Source organism: Anser anser (genome assembly GCF_964211835.1).
Source record: "Anser anser genome assembly, chromosome: 1".
In the NCBI taxonomy this organism is placed as follows: domain Eukaryota; kingdom Metazoa; phylum Chordata; class Aves; order Anseriformes; family Anatidae; genus Anser; species Anser anser.
Genome location: NC_139720.1, coordinates 743,423 through 763,301, shown reverse-complemented (window position 1 = coordinate 763,301; position 19,879 = coordinate 743,423). Strand labels below are relative to the sequence as shown.

Genomic DNA, 19,879 nt, shown 5'->3' with positions numbered 1-19,879 from the left:
TCTGCAGGACAGAGCTGTGGGGTGACCGCATTCCCAGGAAAGCAGATTTTCGTCTGCCACTGTCAGCCCCCGAGACAATACGAGTCTTACAGCTGTGCGAGGTTTCTGAGTGCTTGTGGATGCAGACCGTGATCGTTCCCTGGCCCGGGAGTTACGGCCCAAGTCTGACTGAGGGAAAGGTTCCCAGCACAGCAATTTAAATCCAAAAGAAAGCTTTCTTTGGACTACAAACAGCCTTTCTGCAGCCCGGGAATACGGCAGGCCAGTGTGGAAACAGCGCGACAGGAGCTGGCAGCCACAAGGGCTGTCCTACATGGGGACGTGCAGCAGCGGGCGGGCTGTGGGCTGGGTCCCTGCTGGCCACCGCGTCCCCAGCGCCCCAGGCGGGTGAGCAGGGTGCCGGCTGTCCCGCGGGAGTCACCGCGGCCACTGGAAACAACAGCTCTGTGTGTGCGTGCCCCGTCCTGGGGGCAGGATCTGCCCCGCGGATCTTTGGAAGCCTCCCAGCACCCAGCCCTGCCCAGTGGGACGCTGGGGCTGGGGCCAGGCTGCCCGCAGAAGTGGTGCCCAGAGGCTCTGTGCTCCGCACTCGGGAGCTATGAGAGAGGGGAAGGGATGGCCTCTGGGGCACTACGCCCCGCCGGCCCCTCTGAGCACACTGCGGGGCATCCACACATCCCCCCAGCCCCCCAGCCCTGCTGCCCTCCCTCCAAGGCTGGGAGCAGTTGTGGCAGCAGCTCCACGAGCTGCAGGCGCTGCAGTGAGCCTCGCTGCCTGCCCCAGGGCTCACTGCCTGCCCCAGGGCTCGCTGCCTGCCCCCAGGGCTCGCTGCCTGCCCCCAGGGCTCGCTGCCTGCCCCCAGGGCTCGCTGCCTGCCCCCAGGGGTAGCGCCCCGATTCCCCGCCTGTACCAGGAAAGGCAGGAGGCAGGGGTGGGAAGCTCACAGCCCTTCGCTGCTGGGGGCACCTGGGGAATTACGCTGCTGTGCACACCAAAGGCTCCAGGAGAGGAGCCGTGAGCGCAGCCAAGAACAAATCCTTCACGTTGCCCATGCTGCGTTCACCTGCCCTGCGCTGGCAGTGCCCCAAACGCAGTTATTCACCAGCCAGGGCACGGAGCGAGGGGGTGGCAAATGGCCTGGCCAGTCGTGGTGCCCCAGCTGCCTCCAGCTCTGCTGAGGGCTCGGGGAGCAGGGCGCTTCCCTCACCTGTACTTGAGGGGGAACATGAGCGCGAGGAGAGCCCGGCAGGCGTCGGTGAGCCTCTGGTAGCTGCTGGAGAGGAACAGGATCTTGTGTTCAGTAAGCGCTGCGCAGAAGAGATAGAGCACGTTGGTGATCCCTGGGGAGGAAGGGAGAGAAGAGCACTCAGAAACGAGGGTTCCCCTCCTCTGCTCCAGCACAGACCGCTACACCCCACCCGGACGGATCCCACTCCCATCTCCATGCCGTGCACAGCGGAGGGGCTGACGTCCTGCAGGGAGCCACTGCTGGGACACCCACGGAGTGCCCCCCCTTGGGGATGGTGCTCGGGGGCTCTGCCGAGGCTGCCAAGACCCTTCTGTTGGTGGCACAAGGACATGGCAGCACGGCTCTGCGCCCACGCCTGCCAGCCAGGCCCTTGGCATGCCCGTGGTGAGACCTGGCCACAGCCCTGCTCCCAGCCGGGGAAGAGCCACGGCCCTTCCCCACCGAGGGGAAGGCAGAGCTGGGCTGCGGCGGGGCTCGCTCCGACGGGGCTGCAGCGGGAGCACAGCCCCCAGCCCCCACACCGGGCTGCAGACGCGCTGGGAGCTGCAGCCCAGCGCTGCGCTGGCCTTGGCACCGGACCCGGTGAGAAGGAGGCGCGGGGAGAAGTCTCACCGAGCTGACGGAAGAGCAGGGCCACGCTGCAGCTGCTGACGGGAAGCGAGTCATTGATGGGCGTCTGGATCACCTGCCTGTCCCCCGCGCCCAGGGAGATCGTCCTCTGCAAGACAAAGCAGATGTGTCCGGGACTTGCACCGAGCGAGGGGGCGGCGCCGGCAGCAGCCCGAAGCCCCACACGTGGGGCCAGGACCGAGCCGTCGGCAGCACTTGCGGGAGCGGGGCAGAGCCGTGCCGCAGCTCGCGAGGGCTCTCCGGGAGCTCCGTGCCCGAGGAGCAGCTCGCCTGCGCCGTGCCCCCCAGCACCACCAGGCAGGGGCTGCAGCGCCAGCTCTGTGCCAGCTCCCCGCAGCCTCAGGCGAGGCCACGTCCAGGCAGAGCTGTCCCTGCTCGGCTCCTGGGATAGGGGCTGGGGCGGGCACGCTGGGCACAGCCCCACGTCTTCTCCCCAGGGGCAATTTTTCAGCTCATTCGCAGCGGCACTGGGATGCCCTCCAGGTCCTCAGCCTCTCCCCAGAGAGACGAGGGCAGCCCGGGACCGCTGCGCTCCTCTCTCTGCGCCTCTCCAGGGACACGCCGCTCTGCAACAGGAGGTTTCGCCACGCGACCCACCTCCCCGCTCAGCCCCACGCAGCCGCGAGAGCTCACGCCACCGCAACAGCCCAGGAGGCCGCCCCCGAACGCCGGGCTGGCCGCGCAGAGCAAGCACCCCTGACCTGCTCCGCCAGCCCAGCAGGCCAGGTTTTCACAAGCCCCGGGGGAGGCAGAGCACAGCAGCCCCGCTGCCCGGAGCGCAGCCCCACGCACGGCCAGGGCTCCGCGCCCGCGCTGGGGACGGACCCGGCGCTGCAGGGTGCACGGCCCCCGAGCCTTCCCAGGGAGTGAGAGGTGGCTAACGAGGAGACAGACCCGATGAAAGAGAAGGTGTGCGTACCGCTGCTTCGTCGTCCGCGTCAGGCTGAGATAGGGACAGACAGAGATAGCACAGTCAGTTAGAAACACACGGACACAGCCAGGCGAGGGGAGACACACGCACAGCCGACGCGAAGCAGAGACCAGCGCCCTCGGAGGAGGAGAGGTGCACACAGACAAAGCAAAAGCAGTGAATGCCACACTGAGAGAGAGCTTTGGGACACAGCGGGGGAACGGGTGAAGCACGGGAAGGGAAGCGCCACCAACAATCTGTCCTCCCTGCAGCACGCTACTTGTCCCCACGGCACAGATCGATCCTGCAAGAACCGGGAGGTGACGAACAACTGTGCCAAAGCGCACGGCTCGCTGAGCCACGGCATCTCCAGAGGCCTCCCAGGTCCGAGGCCTCTCCTCGCCTTGCCTGCTGCTGACAGGCTCCACCTGGGAGGAACCAGACGGAGTCAGACAGCCCTGGGCAGCTCCTGCAGGAGAGCCGCTGCCCGCACCCGCAGCCGGACACAGCCCGGGACGCTTGGCACAGCCCCGGCCCTTGCTTCCTGCTCCGGAGCGGGGTGTGAGCGGCACCCAGCCCTGCACAGCTCAGCCCCCCGGGACCTGCAGCGCTCTGGGCCATCGGGGCAGCACCAAACTTAGGCTGGGCCATGAAGCCAGCCCACGGGGCATCGCTGCCCAGCAGAAAGCACCCGCACCAGGAACCTGCACGGGTGCAAGAGCGCGGCCGTCCCCGAGGGTCGTGAGCCTCGGTGGTGGGAGAAACTCAGCCTCCAGGCACCGAGGACCTGCAGCACAGCCAGGGCCTTGCAAAAGCTCCTTCCCCTGGGTGCAGAATTGGACGCTGCCTTTTGCTGAGCAGCTGAAAGTGAAGCCACTGCAGGAACAAGTGCCACATCCGCGGCGATCTTCCAGGGGTTAGCATGGCAAAACAGCTCCAGGGGGTTATGCTGCTGTCTCCAAGTGCTTCCAGCCAGGGGCTCCAGCTGGGCGCTCTCCACTTTTTCCATCTCCTCGTCAATTAGCGAGGAGCTAATTACACCCATCTGCTTGCACCCATCACCCACCTTACAGCCCTTACACCCATCTGCTGCTCGCGTGGGCCTGCAGCCCAGCTGGCCTTCCTGGAGCAGGAGGAGCAGCACAAGAGGAACGCACGGCTCAGGGGGGAACGGGGAGGGCTCTTTCTGGTGGCCTGCTCTGGGCACAAGCAAGGCTGTTGCTCCTCCAGCCCTGTCCAGCAATCACAGATGCTGGCCATGCACGGGCACAAGCCAGTGGTTTGAGAAGAGAGCTCCAGGCCGTTCATCTAGCAAACAGAAGCCCTGCTTGGCCTGTCCCCCTCGAGACGGGGACTCTCACAGACGGCCTGTGACCAGCTCTGGAGCAGCTCTCCGTGCAATCAGACAGGCTTGAACGGAGGAGCAAGACCTCCCTGGAGCAGGGGCGACCACAGACCGTGGCAGTTGTTTGCACAGACGGCTCTGCCACTACGCGGCTGGGGTCAGCCCATCCGGCACTCCCTCCTGCAGGGAGCGGGGAGCCACGACAAAGCTGCTTACCCGCGGCAAGCGAAGCAGCGAGATGGCCTCAGCTGGTCCAGGAGCTGAGCTGCTCCAAATCACAGAGCTCTGTTGTTTCTACTCATAAGCACTTGGGAAGGCACTGCGGGCACTAGTCAGTGCCGTGCCGGCAGCAGTGCCAGCTCGGCAGCAGCCAGCACGCAGAGCCAGCTGCCGCCTGCAGGCCCAAGCAGCCCTGCTCAGCTCAGCCCAGCCCAGCCCAGCGCCCAGGACGCAGCCGAGCGGCACATCCCGGCCCCGCGCCTCCGCTCTGCGGGAGCCGCGCGAGGCAGAAGCACGGGGAGCTGGGAGAGGGCGCGGGCAGGCTACCCACCTGAGCTCCCCCGGTGATGGGGATGGTACACGTCAGGAGGTTCCCGATGACGTTCTCCAGGGATACGCTCAGTCCGTCCACGTAGATGGTGTAGATCAAGCCCAGGCTGTTCTGCAGAGGGAAGCACAGCGCGGCTGAGCACCGGCGCAGGGGGCAGACACGAACCGGAGCAGCGCGAGGGCTCCAGCCCGGGCACCGTTCCCTGTGCCTCCCAGCGCCTGTCCCAGACGGGAGCACGCCCCGTGACAGCCGAGCCCTGGGTGCAGTGCTCGAGGCCTCCCCTCGAGCTTCCCGCAGTGAGTCCTTGTCGGCAGGGACGGGACATTCAGCCCGTGCCCAGCCTGCTCCCAGCCAGCAGCACCTTCCCAGCACGGCGCTGCCCCGGTGGGCTCAGCATGAACGGGGCAGCGGAGCTCAAGGGCTCCACAGGCAGAGGGGGAATTCTCCAGCACTCCTGGTCCCTGCACAGTTTAACCAAGTCTCATAAAAACCCCAAACAGCGGACAAGGAGGAGTCCCCTTGGTCACCGAGGGCTTGCTGAGGCACCGCGGCTGGGCACTGCTCTTCTGGCGGCACACACCGAGGAGCCGGCGTCAGCTCCTGCACAGGGGCACAGGCACAGGGCAGTGTTCAGCACGTCCTCTGCTGGGACACGAAGAGCTACTGTAATACACAGGTACATAACTAGGAATTCAAGGAATTTGTCTTCAAGGCACCCCCTGTTTTTTCTCAAACCATCTCTCCGTGTCGGTAGGAAGAGAGGACGCTGTCACTGAGCCTTTAGGAGAGAATCAGGGATGGGTGCTGGGTGAGAAGCGAGCTCCCGTTCCTGCCTGCCCACGGACACACGGACACACGGACACATGCAGCTCTGCTGGCCACGCAGCGGAGGGAGCAGGGACCACGACCCCAGCCCAGCACCACGCTGACCGAGGGTGAGCAGGGCGAGCTCTGGGGCTGTGCAGAGACCGCTTCAGAGACGGGAAGGGGCCGGGACAACTCGAGCCGTGTGCTGGGGACGTAACAGGCTGCACTTCAAACTCAGTCGTGAAATTCATCCGCTCAACCGAAGGCCAAACCATGAGGTTTTACCTGTCCCCCTTCTGCTGGGAGGGGCAGGGAACAGCAAGGTGAGCAGCAAACGCTGCTGAAAACAAAACCACCGAACACCTGCAACAGCGACCCAGCTCCAGGGCCCCATTCCCCCTCACAGATCCCCGGTGACATTTCTGATTTTCTTGTGCAGCGTAAGGGGGACAGAACCCAAGGCCCAAAAGCACAGGACTGCAGCACTCCTGTCGCTAACCTGTTCCCCCGAAATCACTGAGGCGGATAACTCACGCGGCTGAGCGCTGAAATCAAGCAGCCAGGCGAGCAACGCAAACATTGCTCGGCCTCCCAGCGAGAGCGGCGGAGCAGAGCGGGCAGGTAGGCAGACATCGAGCTGGGAGCCGTGTCAGCCAGGCTCCAGGTGCTCTCGCAGGAAACGTCTGTGTTGGGCAATAAGCGAGCTGACCCACTTTCCTCCGAAAACATCCCCGAGCACAACCGGCTCCTGCCCCGTGCGGCAGGCACGGCGGCCTGGCTGACCTCGCCCTGCCCTCTCAGACCCCGACCACGAGCAGCTCCTGCGTTTTGGGGAGTCTCAGCTCCACGGAGGGCTGGACACGGCAAAGCTCATCCCCGATGTGAAGACGAACACAGGATGCAGCCGCTCACGGTGAGGGGAATGGGTTCAGGGTCCCAGCCCCCATCTGCTCTCACGCTCCCTCCTGTCCCGGTGTCACTGCTCTCACCGAAGGGTCTCTGTTTTCCTGCCACCCCTCAGCCACCACGGCCTCACGTACGCTCAGACGCCTTCCCAGCAACACGCCTAGGTACGAGGCTACGAGGCGCGTGGCCTGCCTTGCTGTGAAGGTGCCTGAGCGTGGCCCAGGCTGCCCCGGGGCGCTGCAGTCGTTGCACCTCTCACACCCAGCCAGTCTGAGGTCCTGGGTGACCGGCTCCAGCTGACCCCGCTCGAGCAGGGGTAGGAGCAGATGTCCCGGCGGGATGTCCCCGCCAGCCTCAGCTGCCCCGGGGTCCTGTGAAGCCCGAGGTCTGTGTGAAGCAGCTCCAGGCCGAAGAATGCAGCGATATTTTTCCCTGTCAGTTATTACCACCGGGAGGGCGCAGTGGCTGAACACCCCCAAGGAACACCCCGTGCCCACGGGGCAGGCTGAGAACAAGAGACTCAGGCACGGGGCAGCTACCCAGAAGTGATATCCTCTCAGCAGGAGGGAAAAAAGGAAGAATAGAGCCCAGCCAGTGGTGGAAAATGCCACCCTCCGCAAGCCCAGCACCTGGGCTAGCAGCGGATGCTGCCCGACCACACCAGCCCCACCGGTGAGCTGCTGCCCCACGCGTGCAGGGCAGAGCTTTATGAAGGTGCCAGGCTGCAGCCCGTGCCCTCCCAAACCTTTTCCAGCCACATAATGCAGCGAGTTTGAGGAGAACACAGATGGCCGAGATAAAGGCCGTACAGGAACAGGCTGTGCTTCACGGTTTTTGCATTAACTAAACTGGGTCAAGGCCACCAGCTGCCCAGCGTGGCCGGGTCCCAGGTTTGCTGCTCTGCAGGCAGGCGCTCGGGTTCAGCGCGCTGAGCGCGGCGGTGCCGCTGGACGGGGCGCAGGGAGCGGGCTGGGCTCTGGCAGCTCATGGTGCTGGGGGGCTGCGCGGCCTCCTGTGGCTCCCACAACCTCGAGGTCTTCACTCAGGTTGCTCTTCTTTGTCTCCCCTCTCCCAGATCATTTCAGACTTACCCTGAAGACCTCCGCGTGGTCCAGCCGCGACACCAGCACCAGGCTTTTGGGAGCAAAGAGCTGCGCCGGTTGAACAGGAGATGACGACGACTCTTCCTCCTCCTCTCCATTCCTGGGGTGGCTCTGAGGCTACGGAGACACGCGGACCAGCCACGTCAGACCCCGTTCCCTCTCCCAGACCCCAGGTTCTTCCAATACGGGAAACCAGGAACCCGCAGCACCAGGCACCCTCCCCAGCAGCCCGCGGTACCTGCGCGCTCTCCACGGCCTCCCAGAAGGTGAAGCAGGCGCAGTAGTGCCGCTCCGAGTTGATGTCGGTCAGCACGGCGACGAAGAAGGTGGGGGGGTTCCTCTCCGTGAAGAGCTGCCAGCCGCTGGGCTGGCAGAACTGCGGGAGAGAGCAGGGGAGGGGGTCAGGCGGCGGGGCCGGGGGGCTGCACGCTGCCCCGTGCCCCCGCATTGTGCCGGGAGCTCGCTGCAGTGACGCATCGCCGCGGGGCACGCAGGGCTCTGCCACCCCCGGCAGCACACGAGCAGCTCTGTTCCAGGGGGAGCACTGCTAGAGCCCCTGTCCTCCGCAGAGGCACCCACGGCAGGGCAAGGGGCGCCGGGACCCGCTGCCACCCCGTGCCCGGCCCAGAGCTGGCACAGGGCTGGGGCTGAGCTGCGCCTCGGGAGCGCTGCCTGCGGGATCCGCGCTGGGCTCTGCGCAGCTCCTCCAGATGGGGTGAGGCCGGGGCTGTGGGGTGAGGCCAGGGCCGTGGGACGAGGCTGGGGCTGCGAGGCTCGGATGGGGCTGTGAGGCTTGGTTGGGGCTGAGGGGCCTGGTTGGGGCTGTGGGGCTCGGTTGGGGCTGTGGGGTGAGGCCAGGGTGCAGGGTGAGGCCGGGGTGCGGGTGTAGAGCTCCGGGAGGGGGCACTGCTCCTGCGGGGCCGGGAGCGCCGACCCGGGCTGCTCCGTGCTGCAGCCGGCTCCAGTGCGCGGCCTGGCTGGTTCCTGGGAACTTCCCAAACACCCTCCCGGGCCCGGCGGGTAATTCCAGCCCCAGAACTCCCCGCGGGGTTTCAAAATCTCAAGGGATTTTTCTGCATTTCCTCTCCTCAGCACCCGCGTTTGGCTGGTGTACGCTGGAAAATTCCCACTAGTTTTGGGACCCCACAGAAAGTGCTTGGAGAGCAGGAAAACGCGGCAGCTTCTGCGGCCACGGTCTGGCAGCCCTGAGGATGAGGCGATTTCAGCAAAACGGGGGCTGAGAGCGGGAAGGCCACAGGGCCGGACAGGCAGAAATGCCTGCTCCAGCCCTCGCTGCTGAAAGCTGCTTCCAGCCCAGCGCAGTTTGCCGACCATTCGCTGTTCTCCATGCCCTGTATCACGCTCCACATATACGAGCACCCAACGGCACACATCCACCCGCCCTCTCTTACGCAGCACAGGGCGGCCACGGCTCTAAGCCGGGAATCGGCCGCAGCTCTGCCGTTTCCAGCCGCCCGGGAGTCAGCGAGGCAGAAGGACACGGCTGGCTGCCCGCCGGGCCCTGCCACGTCCCCATAAAGCTGTGCCTGGGGCCTCTCCTTCCTGCTGCCCGGCCCCGGCAGCACGCAGGAGGCGGCTCGCAGCGACCAGCCGAGCGCACAGCGCCGCTCTCCCGGGTGAGTTCCTCGCCTCCCCGGGCTCTGTGCCGGGCGCCCTGCCCCAGCTCCGCGCTAACGCTCCCTGCACGTTACAGACGAGGCTGAAGCACACAACGGCCCGCAGCCCGCAGGAGCTGGCTGCCGGTCCCACCCAGCACTCGTGGTCACCACACGCGGGTGCAAGGAGGAGGACGCACTCCGTGGCTGCGGTGCTAAGCCTCACGCGGAGACGTGCGCATACAAGCCTGGGCACCAGGGGTCAAGCGTGCTGTTTCTCAGGCCTCGGGATGAGCAACCCGGTTCCCCTGGATGGCTCCCCTAGGAGAACGCCATGAGGACACCACCGCCACCGCCGGACACAGGCCCTGCTCCGCTGCCCCAGTAAAGCTGCCTCCTGTGCCGAGGAAGCTCGGACCCATTCTTTCGGGACCATTAAATGGGCACAGGGCAACGACGGTGCCACATGGACATGGGCGTGCCTGAGGGTCTTCAGGTGGGCCTACAGCTCTGTTCCAGCAGCAAGCTCAGCATTGGAGCCCAGACCTTGATCCCACTGTGGGAGGCTCTGAACTGAGCCGTCCTGGGGCAGAGGAACAAGAAGACAGCTCCTTCAAAACACCACAGGCTGCTTTGAAGCACAGCACCAGGGCCCAGTTCGTGCTGCAGCCAGGCACCGAGTTGCTCCAGCCCGATGCAGAAGATGCTTCTCAGCCGATTTATCGTGCACAAGTCCCCGCAAAGCATCAGGCACACAGAGGTCTGACGGGCGCTGCCTGGTGTCGAGCTCGGTCCTTCAGAAGGGACAAACAACGATTCAGCTTCTCCATGGACGACGGGTGTAGATCAGCTGGCAGCAAGAACAGCGGCGCCCCAGGACCAGTGCCCGAACGGCAGCACCGTGGTGCTGGGCTGCACGGAGCTCCCACAGTTACAGCAGGACAGAGCCACGGGCCCCCAGGCAGAACTAACGATCCCCGCAGGAGGTGAGCCCAGGGCCCTTGCCTTGCCCAGACTCGGACCCGCAGCGGGAGGACGCCGACCCCGTGCCCGTTTCCCCTACGGCTCTGCAGAGCCAGCACCCGAGGCGGGCTGCTCCTCAGCCTGAGGGCAGCAACAGCCTTCATTTCTGCAGAAAGGTTTCACAGGCAGACAGAGCTGTGTCCCGGGCTGCGCAGACACTGCCTAGCGCAGCAAGAAGCAGCTCTAGCAACATCCTCTCGTGCCTGTGCGTGTCTGTCTGCCTGGCAAGCCTTGTTTTCCACAGCACTGCTTCGCCACCTTTCCTCCTTCACCAGCGATGTTGCAGGCCCTCCCCAGGTCTGTAGCGATCCATTTCGGAGCATCTTGTCTACGATGATCCAGGACAACCTCTGGATCCTTCACATTCACCCCGTGAGGCCAGGGGAGGGCAGAGCCCCCGCCGCCCGGCAGGAGGGGAGGCACGGGGAGCCCCCGGCCCCAGCAGGCGGCCAGCAGCCCCCTCGCTCCTCGCCGAGCCCAGCGCAGCCACCGGTGGCTCTGCTCGCTCCCAGTGCTGCCGACCCGCAGCGGGCTGCCAGCCGCCGTGCCGGGGGACGTCCACAGGTCCTGACCGAAGTGGCAGAGGAGCTCGGCTCAGCTCTCATCACATGACAGAAGCAAAGTGCCCAAGGACGTTTCCATGCAAGCAGCAGAGCGCGCTGAGGGGTCTGAGGCCCCCAGAACGCAGCCCCACCGAGCCCCCTGCCAGGGCCAGGACTGGCACTGGAGCGTGTCTGCACAGCCCCGTGCTCTCCGTTAACCAAACGAGGAGACCAAAGCTGCAAACACGCAGGCAATTACCTTGTGGTCAGAAAACAAAAGGACCCGACTGCTTTACCTCGGAGAGCAGCAGGAGCCCTGATGCTCTCCAGCGCACGGGTGCCAGGAGGAAATGCTGGCAGACGCCGGCTCGGGAGCTGGTGCACGCCGGCAGAGATGAGACGCTTCTGGAGGCTGGGATGTGCCCGGTGGGCACGATGGCAGTCTGCAGAACGCAACGGGCACGGGAAATGCTGCGCTGCCCTAAGTAGGCCTGAGCGACCCTGCTGCAGGACCAGCAGACAAACGCTACAGGCAGCGCTTCAGAGGAGAGGAGGAGCTGTCCCAGCACACGCCAGAGCAGACGGAGCTAGCAGGTGCAGCACACCACGGCAGACCTGTGGCCTCTCCTTCCAGCAGCCACGCCATCGCCGCAACGCGCACCTCTCTGCTCAGGTGGCCAAGAAGGCCAACAGCATCCTGGCCTGTATAAGAAGCAGTGTGGCCAGCAGGGCTAGGGAAGTGATTGTGCCCCTGTACTCGGCTCTGGTGAGGCCGCACCTCGAGTGCTGTGTTCAGTTTTGGGCCCCTCGCTACAGGAAGGACATGGACGTGCTCGAGAGAGTCCAGAGAAGGGCAACGAAGCTGGTGAGGGGTCTGGAGAACAAGCCTTACGAGGAGCGGCTGAGGGAGCTGGGGTTGTTTAGCCTGGAGAAGAGGAGGCTCAGGGGCGACCTCATCGCTCTCTACAGTTACCTTAAAGGAGGCTGTAGAGAGGTGGGGGTTGGTCTGTTCTCCTACGTGCCTGGTGACAGGACGAGGGGGAATGGGCGAAAGTTGCATCAGGAGAGGTTTAGGTTGGATGTTAGGAAGAACTTCTTTAGCGAAAGGGTTGTTAGGCATTGGAACGGGCTGCTCAGGGAAGTGGTTGAGTCACCATCCCTGGAGGTCTTTAAAAGACGTTTAGATGTAGCCCTTAGTGATATGGTTTAGTGAAGGACTTGTTAGTGTTAGGGCAGAGGTTGGACTCGGTGATCTTGGAGGTCTCTTCCAACCTAGACGATTCTGTGATTCTGTGACTGTGATCTTGTACCTGCAGGGGCCCTGGGACTGGGAGCGCCGCGCGGCAGCAGCCGGTGGTGCCAGCACGGAGCCGGGCTCCCTGCGAGGTCCTGCAGGCACGGGCACGCCGGCAGCAGCCCCGCGCCATCCGGCCACAGCCAGGGACACGGCGTCCTGCTGTCCTCGGCCTGCGCCCCCAAGAGGAGCGAGGCTGCCATGGAGAAGCACTCACATCCTGTGCCTCTGGAGGAGCTTCCACCAGGAAAAAAAAGATTTTTGTTTGGAAATGCTGTCAGCGAGCGGGACAGAAGCTACCGATTCCTCAATCCCTGCTCCCTAAGACACCGAAAATGTGCTCCTCACATTGTGGCTGTCGGACACAGAAGGGATGACACCGGGAGGTACAACGCTACCAGCGGGGGCTGCCCGGCTTCCCAAAGCTGCCTTTCAGCCCTACGTGCTGCTCTACCAGGAGGCCTCCCGGCGACTGGTGGAAAGCCTCGGAGCCACCCCATGGCCCCCAGCAGGACGAGGCTTCAATTGTTTAAATTCCACAGATTTTTTGGCTGGACAGTTTGGCCCTTGGGAAAAAAGCACAGCTTTCCTCTCTCTTGGCACAGGTCCCAAGTCCCCTGCAGACAACAAGGAAACACTAACCAGAAAAATAATATATATTTTTGCCTCAGACAAAGTAAATAGCGAAGTCCAGGACTGCGCTGGGATTACGGTGAGCATGCAATAAATAGGAAGAAGGTTCCCCACCGCCGATCCCGAGGGCTGGTGGGCACACGGCGCCACGCGGCAGCTACAGAGGAGCACCGCGAGCAGAGCACCCGAGACGAGGACAGGGACCAGGAGACGTGTCCAGCTCCGGCCTTCCCTCCGCGAGCTGCTTGCTCCTGGCAGACAACAGGAGCACGCCGGCAGCTCTCCCTCGTGCAGGGGGTTTACGTGGCAAGGTTTGGGTAGCGGGGGGCCACGGGGGTGGCTTCTGTGAGAAGAATCCAGAAGCTGACCCGTGTTAGATAAGGGGTATGCTGCTGGCCAGAGCTGAGCCAATAAGTGATGTTGTTTGCGCCTCTGTGAGAGCAGATTTAAGAAAGGGGAAAAAAACCGCTGGGGAACAGCAGCTGGGAGAGTGAGGAGTGAGACCCAGCCCTGCAGCCCCCAAGGTGAGTGCAGCAGGAGGCAGGAGGTGCTCCAGGCTCACAGCAGCAGTTCCCCTGCGGCCTGTGGAGAGGCCCCTGGAGGAGCAGGCTGTCCCCCTGCAGCCCACGGGTCCCACACGGAGCAGATCTCCACGCTGCAGCCCGTGGAGGAGCCCCCGGTGGAGCAGGTGGATGTGGCCTGGAGGAGGCCGCGGCCTGTGGAGAGCCCCCGCAGGAGCAGGCCCCGGGCCGGAGCTGCAGCCCGTGGAGAGGAGCCCAGGCAGGAGCAGGGGGTCTGGGGGGAGCTGCCGCCCGTGGGGGACCCGTGCTGGAGCAGTTTGCTCCTGGGGGATGGACCCTGTGGTACGGAGCCGTGTGGGAGCAGTTCTTGAGGAGCTGCTGCCTGTGGGTCAGTAGGACCACGCAGGATCAGTTCGGGAAGGACGGCGTCCCGAGGGAGGGACCCCACGGGGAGCAGGGGCAGAGAGGGACCGTGGAGGAGCGGCAGAGGAAGAGCGCTGCGGGCCCCATTCCCCTGCGCTGCTTGGGGGAGGAGGTGGAAGAGGGTGGATGGGGAAAGGTGTTTTTGACTTGTTTTTGTTTCTCACTGTTCTAGCTTGCGAGCAATAGGCAATAAACTTTATTATCTCCCTACTCTGAGTCTGTTTTGCCCATGACGACAATCGTTGAGTGACCTCCCCATCCTTATCTCAGCCCTTTGCATTGAATTTTCTTCCCCTTTCCCTGTGAGGAGGGGGAGTGACAGAGCGGCCGTGGTGGAGCTCGGCTGCCCACCCCAGTAAAACCTCCACACCCTGCACGCGCCAGCAGGGCCCAGAGGTTCGCAGGTGGCATGACAAGAGCCCCGGGGGGCACACGACGCGGGGTGTCCTGAGCAGCCCCACGCACGGCCACGGCTGACACGAGGCCCTCCGGCACCAGCACAGGCGGTGAGGTGGAGGTGGCAGCCAACTGAACAAGGCCAAGAGATGTCAAGGTGGCTAAGAGCCGAGCTCGGTCGGGATGTGCGAGTATCACAGAATGGCTGGGGCTGGCAGGGACCTCTGGGTCCTTCTGGTCCTACCCTGGCTCCAGCGGGGCCGCCCAGAGCTGGTGCCCAGAGCAGAGACGGCCGCAGCCGCACAGCTCCAGGAATCGAGCGCTGCAGAGAGCGCGGGGAACTCGCCCAGGCCATGCAACGGGGCAAGGGCTGGGCCACCACCTCCCGGCCACCCAAAGCACTGCCTGTGGGCTACGTAAGGCAAGGTAGAGCCCAGCACTCCACCCCGGCCCCCTGCACCGCGTCTGCTCCAAGAGAACGTGCTCCCGAGGGCACGAAGCCCTGGGGACAGCGTGACCCCGATGGGGTCCCCTTCTACTTCGGGAGTCCGCAGCTCCCCTGGCCAACACGAGGGCTGCTCAGAGATCCTAATGCCCGTAGGGCAGCAAACAAACTTCTAAAACCTCATCTGTCTTCACAGTTTGTGCTCCGCTGCACTCAGCCAGCAGCGGGGAAGAGCTGCAGGAGGAGGAGGAGGAATGCAGGCGAGAGGGGGCCTCGGCCTCGTGGGGAGGGAGGCCCGCAGAGCCCACGCTGCTTTCCAGCAGAGCGGCAGCACCGCTGCAGCAGGGAAGGATCTTAAAAGAACTTCTGCTCAAATTTAGAAACCAAGGAGAACAATCCTATTATCCTTGATTAGTTAAAAGCTGGTTTGTGAAGAACCCACGCAGTGCCAAATTAGACTGGGTGTGTCGCTCTGGGTATGACCCAGCAGCGATCGCAACCTCAAAGGGCTGCACAGCAGCAGGCGAGCGCGGCCGGAGGGCTGGGGAAGGGATCCAGGGCCCCCACCCCTCGCCCGGCGGATGCAAGCAGAGCACACCCAGCCCCGCAGCAGGGCGAGCCCCCGCCGGCCCGGGCCGGGCAGCACCGGGAGAGCTCTGCCGACGGACGAGCCCCGCTGCTGGCGACGGGGCCGGCGACACGGAGGTTCATCTGCGCGGCTCCTGCGGGAAGCGAAGCCAGGAGGAGTGGGGGTACACCGAAACCCACCGCTGCCAGGGCGGCGTTGGGGCACGTGCGGTGCCGTAGCGGGACAGCCTGCCCGGGCCCCGGCCCCGAAGGGCGGCACACTCACCAGCTCGATGCCTTGAGGAAAGGGGTTGTCCTCCCAGTCCTTCTCGGGGAAGCGCTGCAGTATCTGTCCCTGTCCATCCCCGCTGCCTGCAGGAACAAGAGGAGGATTAGAGGGCAGGCAGCCGTGCGGCCAACGCTTCGGCCTCCCGGTGACGCCGGGCAGAGCTCCAGCAGCACGACACCCCCACGGACACGGGCAGCGCAGCAGTGACCCCAGCCCCTTCCACAGGCACGGCCGCACGGCAGCACGCGCCCCGGCACAGGGATGGGCGCCCCTGAGACTCGAGCAAACAGCCCCCAGAGCGAGAGCAGCTCTCTGGGGACGCACAGCCTGGCAAAGCAGAAGTGCGGCAGATCTCTGGCCAAGTTTAACATTAGTTTCCTTCCTCGTTGCCACCGCTCGTTATCTCTGACTTGGCACTTGACATTTTCCCCGAACAATGGAACCGAGCTGCTCAGTTTCATTTTCAGGTTCCCCTGGGGCCCGCAGCTGCCCTGCGGCTTTACATCACCTGAAGCCCGCACCGCTGCTGAAGGCCACCCACACCTTCCCCCGGCTGAACCCAGCGAAACGAGCATCCCCCGCTCGCCCCCTGCCTGAGCTGGCCACACGAGCACGGAGCCAGGCACAGCAGGGACGAGGCCAGCGCTCTGGGGGACACCCAGCTCTTGGGACAGCCTGAAGCAGAGGCAGAACCCCGCTGAGGCTCCCGTAGCTCCTGCTGCGTTTGTGGAGCTGAGTCTGCGAGGCCAGCAAAGCGGCCTGGCACCGGCCACGTCCCCTCAGCTATGAGCTTACACACGGTAAAACCCTGCTCCAGCACACGGAGCTGCAGTGAGGGACCCGGGGCGCTGTGCTCCTGCTGGGCGCAGCCAGGCAACCCCTGCGGAGGGGCGGCCGCAGCCCGCAGACCTGCTGGGGGGCCCGGCGGACGCCTCCTCTCCGTCCTGGCAGGGACGTCCCATGGCTGTGGGGCACGGGGCCACGTCACGGGAGGAGCCGCGCCGGGAGGTGCGCGCCGCCGGCGGGATATTTTCGGCACCCAGACCTGTCTCCACCACCCCCCTCACCACCGGCCAGCCACAGCTGGATTTAGCAGAGGACGGCATCAGAAGAGATGCCACTTATAGCCCGAGGACCGAAATGGAAAGGTCGGTGCCAAGTTACGAAGAAAACAGTGCCAAGCGTCACGTTGCCCGAACCCCCTCGCACCGTGCCCGGACCCCAGCTCCCCTCGGGCAGGGCTGGCACAGCGGTGGCAGCGGCGGTGGCTGCGCAGGGCACCAAGCGCCGCGAGCGAGGGCTGCCCGCTCCTGCACTGCTGGGCTGCACGGACAGCACGAACGGAGGGGTCACTCCGGCAGATGCTGGAGCAAGAGGGCACTCAGCCCCGGGGCTTCTCGAGCACGTTATTTAGCAGCGTGCGCCCCACACGCGCCCCAGCTCCGGCTGCCAGCACCACCAACCGGCCTGGCCCGCGCACTGTGACCGGCCGGCGGCGCCGAGCAGTCCGGCGCTTCTCTCGGTTACTCCTCGGGCGGCCTGATCCTGCCTCCCTGCCTCCCGGCTCCCAGCGCACATCTGCCTATCGGGCTGTTCTATCGGCGCGGCCCTTCCTGCGGCGCGGAGCCGGCCCGGCCCGCCGATTCTTCTGCTCCCCGGCCCAGGAAGGCACGTGTGCGTGTGAACGGGCGCTGGCGCAGCTGCCGCGCTCCGCTCCTTCCTTCCTGCCGGCTCCTCCGCGCAGAAAAGGCAACGGGACTGAAGGTGACACCTGGCCGCTGCTCCTGGGGCAGCCTGCGACGCTCGGGATTCATGTCAGGCTATATTTGGAAGTTTATGAGATCTTATCACAATACAGGAAACTCTAAATAAGCAAAAAGTTAAACACTCAGCTGACGCACCACAACCCAGTGACCTCAAGTCCCAGGCAGGCACGCTGGCACGCCGGGGACACTGGGGACACTCTCCCGGGGCAGGCAGCTCCCAGCCCAGCCAGGGCCACGGCCGAGCGAGAAGCTCCCCACCGCCTCCCTTGCTCCTGACACTGCTGGAGCGCGGGGACGAGAGCAGCTCAGCCCCAGTGCCCAGCGGAACGGCCGGACCAGGGCCGCGCTCACGGGGCCCTGTGCCCTGCTCCCGGAGCGGCCCCAGGGCCCTGCAGCCCTGTCCCCCTCGGCCTGGCGGCTGCCCCCAGCCCCTGCGCACCGCTCCGGGCTGGCACTGCCCGCAGGAAGCTCGCAGCAGCCTCTCCGGCCGTGCTGGGACCTGCCCCTCGCTGTGACGGCGGAGCGAGGGGAGTCGAGGAAGCGCTTCCACGCGGCAGGGGACCGTGGCTGGCTCAGCTCCTCCAAGGGCCGCGCCTGCAGCCCTGGGCCCTGCCGGTGTCCCACGGCAGCACTGCACAGCCCGCGCTCAGCCTCCGGAGCTCGGCCCTCCTGCGGGCTCGGGCACAACCCCCACGGCACCGAGCTGCCACCACCCGGTGTTGTACAGCACGGGGGAACGTGGAGCTCGCAAATCCTCAGCGCGTGAGCACGGCGCGCTTCAGGCCTCCGCCAGCCCCTGCCTCCACGGGGAGGCCGCCTCGTGCTGGGGTGTTTGGGGCACTGCAGCAGCTCACCCCTGGTACGGGGAGCCCAGAACTCAGCCATCGCTCCCAAGGTCGTTGGAGGCTTACAAATTGCTCCCCGGCATCTCGCAGCTGAAATTGGTTTAAGTTTAGCTGCTTCGAAGCATCACAAGGTACCCCGTGCCACAAGAGCACTGAGCGCAGCTCCTGCGGTGGTTTCCTGCAGCGCGGCGCTAAGCCACAAGGCACAAACCCGGCGACAACCTGCACGGGGACCTGGGGCTTCTGCCACGAGCGCTCCCCGCTCAGAGCTGTGCACAGCGCCGCACCGGGCCCAAACGTGCCCGCCCGCTCTGTGCGATGGGGTCAGGCACCGGGGCTGCCCGGCAGGCTGCGCGCGGTGCTCCTGGGGGAAGTGGCGACCCAGATAACCCTCGCCAGGCCGCGAGCTGGATGAAACAGCGTTGGGCAACTACCCCGCAAGAAGCAGGAGCTATTGCATCAACCACTGCCCCGGTGTGACTAACGTGCCGGCACCTCTCTGCAACGCTCAGCTCTACCTGCAATGCCAGGCGGTGGCTCTTGGCACCGCTGCCACGCGCCGGCCGGTGAGAAACGGCGTGGCACAGGGCCTGGGGAAAGCAGGCTCTCTTCAGGGAAGTGCTGCGCAGGATATTCTCACGCAAACGTGCAGACCAGTGAACACAAACAAGCACCTGACTGTCCAGGATGAGTGGCACTAAGGAAAACAGAACACCGCGTTCAGCTGCCGCGATGAGATCGGGCCGGGAAGGAAGCGAGGAGCAGGCGAAGCCCAGCAGCTTGCAGGGCTGCAGGGAGCAGCACAGCCCGAGCTGAGCCCGGGCCAAGAGCGCTCCGGCACCGGGCTGCAGGAGCCCGCAGCGAGAAAGCGGCAGCAGGAAGCTCCCCGATTCCTGTTTGCTGGGCAAGCACAAAAGATCTGGAGCACGGGACAGCAGCCCAAGGCTGCGACCCGCGCAAGGTTGGACAGGCACCAGCAGCTCCCCGCGGCACACTCGGCTGCGGGCTGCACGTCGGAGCGGCCGGCACGGCTCGCCCTCGGCTGGAGCACCGCAGGCACGGTGCCTGCCTCGACTGCTCGGGACCTGCAGCTGTGCTGTGGGAGCTCTCCGCCGACACCCAAGCCCGCAGGGCTGCACCAAGCCACATGAGAAAAGCCACTCCAGCTCTTCAAGGCACTACGACGAGCGTGCCCCTTCTCCGTGCCTCCACTTCTCTCCCTCCGTACGAGGAAACACACTTTTTAGGCAAGCACCAGCTTAAACAGGAGGAGAAGGGGAGGAAAGCCCAGCAGGAGGGCAGGGGGCAAGCTGCAGCCACGACTGCCATGGGGGTGTCGCTGCAGGGCCCTGCGCGGGCCGGAGGGGGCACGACGGGGACGGGTGCATGCCCACAGCCCGACTGCTGCCGCAGAGCCCTGGGAGCTGCACGGCTCTCCTCCCCAGCTCCCCCACCAGGAAGCAGCCTTCGTTTTCACCCCAGCACCACACCTGCTGTTTCGCTTTCAGACACAATCGTTACCGGCCGTCATCGCTGGCTCTCATTTCCCCTGCCTTGCCCGTCAGGCCTCCCCCCAGAAGAGAAGCTTTGGAGACAGGCTCCAGCCAACCCCCCCCGGCCTTCTCATTTCTTCCTTTCAGTCTCAGGAGGAAGCTCCTTTGCGGTCTTCCCTCGCACAAACTCCACATCGAGGCTCCTGTGTCCATCCCCTCGGCCCCAGTTTCCTCCAGGACAAGGGGATTCACCACGCTGAGCGCAGGAGAGGAAGCGCCGCAGCTAACGGGGGTGAGCACACACGGCAGTCAGGAGGCAGGGACACCACGGCCCACGGACATCAACTCCTCCTCCGGGAGAGCAGGGAGAAGCCTTGGGGCCTCACAGAACTGTGCAGGGAACCCGGGGGAAGTCAGGGGTTCGGAACTCGGTCCCACGAGCCGTCCTCCACCTGCAGCACACCTGAAGTTTGCTCAGGCTGCGAAAGAGCGCCCCAAGATTTAGCTTCCGTACTTCAAATTCTGG

The 19,879-nt window shown here is 65.0% G+C and overlaps 1 protein-coding gene and 1 long non-coding RNA gene across 9 annotated transcripts in view; one reads left to right on the top strand and one right to left on the bottom strand.

The window, feature by feature from the left end:
• Positions 1–19,879, bottom strand: part of SBF1 (SET binding factor 1) — a 73,691-nt gene that overhangs the window by 23,402 nt on the left and 30,410 nt on the right. For all 8 annotated transcript variants that reach the window (XM_083835838.1, XM_083835841.1, XM_083835842.1 and 5 more), the window contains exons 2-7: positions 15,247–15,332; positions 7,739–7,876; positions 7,489–7,617; positions 4,685–4,795; positions 1,862–1,967; positions 1,208–1,340 (exon numbers count right to left, since the gene is read on the bottom strand). In XM_083835838.1, coding sequence (XP_083691964.1) covers positions 1,208–1,340; positions 1,862–1,967; positions 4,685–4,795; positions 7,489–7,617; positions 7,739–7,876; positions 15,247–15,332 — 703 coding nt within the window. The remainder of the gene's footprint in view (positions 1–1,207; positions 1,341–1,861; positions 1,968–4,684; positions 4,796–7,488; positions 7,618–7,738; positions 7,877–15,246; positions 15,333–19,879) is intronic.
• On the top strand, positions 7,883–9,807 carry LOC310899508. Its single transcript, XR_014584356.1, has 2 exons — positions 7,883–9,137; positions 9,215–9,807. It is a non-coding gene; the product is annotated as an uncharacterized lncRNA (long non-coding RNA).